The sequence below is a fragment of the Silene latifolia genome, chromosome 8 (genome assembly GCF_048544455.1).
Source record: "Silene latifolia isolate original U9 population chromosome 8, ASM4854445v1, whole genome shotgun sequence".
Lineage (NCBI taxonomy): Eukaryota > Viridiplantae > Streptophyta > Magnoliopsida > Caryophyllales > Caryophyllaceae > Silene > Silene latifolia.
The window spans coordinates 66122634-66126586 of NC_133533.1; the positions used below are offsets into that span (position 1 = coordinate 66122634).

Consider the following 3953-nt stretch of genomic DNA (forward strand, 5'->3'; position numbering starts at 1 on the left):
AAAGTCTAGTCACTAGTTTTACAAATTAGTTTTTTGCTTATTATTAGAAGTAATGTTTGTTGCTAGCTCATCTCTTATGTTGTTATAAGTTAAAATCGTTGTCATTACATTTTATAGACCCAATGTTACAAATCTTAATACTTAGAATCATTACTTTCCCTTTTGTATCTGTGTTTTTCATTTTAAATTTTTCATTGTTTAAATGGTATATTTGGTTTGTTAATGAATTGGATTCAGAATTATGCGTTATTTATTTCACTGAACATGGAGGTGTAAACATTCACTCGAATAACAAACATTCATTCATTTATTCCCTTTGCAATCCAAATGTGTTACAATAGACATTATAAGTGTTACACTAAACGTTTTATTTGTTACAAGCGTAGTTTAATTAATATCTTTAGTGTTAAACCATGGCCCACCTATGTTAAGTCGGTCAACCATATTGTTCCTGTCGTTGGATCAAGTACATTAATGCACGAGATTTTTCCACGTAGCATATAAGATTTTAATTAACTCGGTCAATCCTATTTTCTGTTATATGACTGTTTCATATATTCATTCTTTCTCCTTTTTTTTTTGGAAAATCTAACCCTAAATTTCAAATTTCCTTGGTTTTTTTTCGTCAATTTGATTTTTGTTTAGCTTCTTAACGTAAATTGAAGTTCGTACTCAATGGATATCAATGGAATTCAACAACCTCCTACTTCTACTACGCTTAATTCTGGTATGAATTCGTTTTAATTATTTGTAGTCATGTATTTGTTTGTTGATTTTTGTAATTCGCGTTTTCATTCATCTTTATTTTTCATTTTCTGGACTTATGTGAGTCTTAATCTATCGTTCTTTATTCATTTTATTCAGTTTGCTCAATGGAAATCAATGCAATTCAACAGCCTCCTACTTCTACTACTCTTATTTCTAGTATTCATATACTTTTTTTGGCTTTTTATAATTTATTCGATTCAATTAGCTAGGCGTAGTCATGTATTTGTTGTGGTTAATTTTAATTTGAAATATAAATATATATTTATAACATGTGTTATCTATATTTTGGTATACTAAACAAATTAGGTTAAGCTTTATTTATTGTAACTCATGTACTTGTGTTTGTAACATTCTTCTTGCCTAGTTGTAACTTGATAATTAGTTGAAACTTGATAATTAGTTGAAACTTGATTTGTTGTAACACATGTCCTGCTGTTTGTAACATTATTCTGATCAGTTGTATCTTTATTGTTATAACATATGTACTTCTATTTTTAACATTATTCTGGCCTAGTTGTAACTTGATAATTATTTGAAACTTGAACACATTTGTCGTTGTGTAACATATTTTTTGTAACACGTTGTTCAACTACTTGTGTTTATGTAATTTTTGTGTTTTTTTTTGTTCAGTAGCTAGCAGTGGCAATGTTGTTAATGGTACACCTACATGTGATGCGTTCTCTTCTTCTACGCATAATAGGCATCCTCTTATCTTGAGTTTCACACCTGGTAGTAGTGAGCAATGGATGAGGAGGGTAGAAATGGAGTTTACTCCTAGATTGGGGATGTTTTTTAGTTCACTTGCTGAAGTGGTTCTGTTTTTCAAGGTTTATGCTCTCTCATGTGGTTTTGAACCTAGGTTGTACACTACAAAAAAACTACGAGGTGGTGAAATATACAAGAAGTCTGTTGTTTGTAATCGGCACGGTTTTAGAGAAAGTAGGAATGTGGAAAATAAGAGCAATACAAGGTCAGTAAAAATTACAAGGGTAGGCTGTCTTGCAATGATCAGGTTTACATATAACGGAAAAGGCTATGTTGTTGACATGTTCCATGATTTTCACAATCACATTCTCTGCTCTGTTAAGGATGCTCATCTTCAGAAATTGACAAGGAAGCTTAATGCATTTCACAAGCAGACAATTATCAATAACTCTAAGGTGAACATAGGCGCTTCAACAAGTTTTAGGCTTTGCAAAGAGTATGAGAATGGCTATGAAAATGTTGGTGCGTCATTGATGGAGTTTAAGAATTTCAACAGGGATGTCAAGTGTTTTATAGGTGGAAAAGATGCTCAGATGGTCATTGATCGATTTAAAGAGATTTCTTAAACAAGCAAGGGTTTTTATTTTGCGTATTACACTGATGAATCACAGATTTTATCTAGACTCTTTTGGTGTGATTCACAATCTAGGCAGAACTATTCATTGTTTGGTGATGTTGTTAGTTTTGATGCAACTTATGGAACCAACAAGTATAATATGATGTTTGCACCTTTCACTGGTGTTGACCATTATAAGAAGTCTATTACATTTGGTGCAGCATTGATTGAACATGAGGATGAGGAATCATTTAAGTGGTGTCTTGAAAAATTTCTGGATGCAATGAATCAAAAAGAACCTCAATGTGTTGTTACTGATCAGGCCTCCGGACTTATACTGGTTGTTCCCAAAGTTTTTAAGAAAGCTCGTCACCGCTTTTGCATGTGGCATATCATGCAAAAAGTGATTGTCAAAGTAGGTCCATCCATATGCAAGGATACAGACTTTCTGCCTCATTTTAATTCAGTTGTTTAGGATATTACTTTGACTGTCTTTGAGTTTGAGTTTAAGTGGGTGGAGGTTATTAAAGAATTTAATTTGGAAGATAATTCTTGGTTGTGCAGTATTTATTCTGATCGTGCACAATGGATTCCTGTATATTTTACTAATTTTCCTATGGGTTGTTTATTGAGAACTACGCAAAGATCTGAAAGTGAGAATTCCTTTTTCAAACGTTTTGAGAATAAGTTTGGCACTCTGGTTGAATTTTTGTTGAGATTTCAAAGTGTTATGGACCAGCAGCGTTATGCACAAACCTGCCTTGACAGAGATAGTGATCATTCGCTACCCAACTTAGTATCGCCACTAGGAATAGAGAAGCATGCTTCAAATGTGTATACCCATGCTGTTTTCAAAGAGTTCCAAGGTGAAGTTGAGACTGTTATATGCTCATGTGGTGTCGTTGGAGTAACACATGACATTGATCATGAGTATTCTGAAGTTGGTGATGGAATTAGTGGCAAAATTTTCAGAGTTGTGTGCAGTATTCTGACTAAAGATACTTCTTGTTCATGCAAACTGTTTGAAAGGAAAGGACTCTTGTGCTGTCATATTTTCTCTGTTTTGAAGGGGAAACAAATCACTAAAATACCCGAGAAATATATCTTGAAACGGTGGACAAAGAATTCTTACAGGACTACTTTTGATGATGCACACGGCATTGTTGATGAAAACGCTGATGCTACTCACTATCACAAATTAGCTGTCTAATGGTTGGTCTAAGTTCTATTCTATTATCCTTGTTTTAAAGTCACTGCCGGAGGGTCAAGTAAAGCAGTTGTCATGTCTGCTAAAGTCATTTCGCGAGAAATTCTGTCCTCAGGATGTTTCAATGACAAAGGATCAAGAAATGGAGCAGTTGTTGGGGTGCAGTTCATCTTCCACTGTGACGATATTGCCTCCACGTCACGCAAAGAATAAAGGTAGAAGGAAGAGAATGCTGTCGGATAAGAAAAAGGCAATAAAGAAGGCGAAAAAGCCAAAAAGACTCTGTAACAACTGCAAACAAATGGGGTATCATGACAAACGAAATTGTCCAAATCCTTTTGTTAAAAAAGCTCCAGATACAACAAATGTATGTATTATTTTCACAAAACATTTTATTTGATTTTTGCTGAAATTATTGTGTTTGTCTATGCTTTTGAGCTTGGCATTTTTCTCTGTAGAATGATTCATCATAAGAAGAAGAAGAAGAAGAAGAAGAAGAAGAAGAAGAAGAAGAAGAAGAAGAAGAAGAAGAAGAAGAAGAAGAAGAAGAAGAAGAAGAAGAAGAAGAAGAAAAGAAGAGGAAGATGAAGAAGATGTATCTAAATAAGAAAGAGAGCCATCAGATTAAGAGCGGAGTTTGATTAGACTATCAGATTT

At 33.7% G+C, this 3953-nt stretch overlaps 1 protein-coding gene across 1 annotated transcript; it reads left to right on the top strand.

Moving 5' to 3' along the window:
• Positions 1-675: 675 nt before the first annotated feature.
• On the top strand, positions 676-3299 carry LOC141595299 (protein FAR1-RELATED SEQUENCE 5-like). Its single transcript, XM_074415265.1, has 5 exons — positions 676-727; positions 865-924; positions 1399-2069; positions 2187-2429; positions 2565-3299. Exons 1-5 carry the CDS (start codon positions 676-678, stop codon positions 3297-3299), a joined length of 1761 nt encoding a protein of 586 aa, XP_074271366.1.
• Positions 3300-3953: the final 654 nt, after the last annotated feature.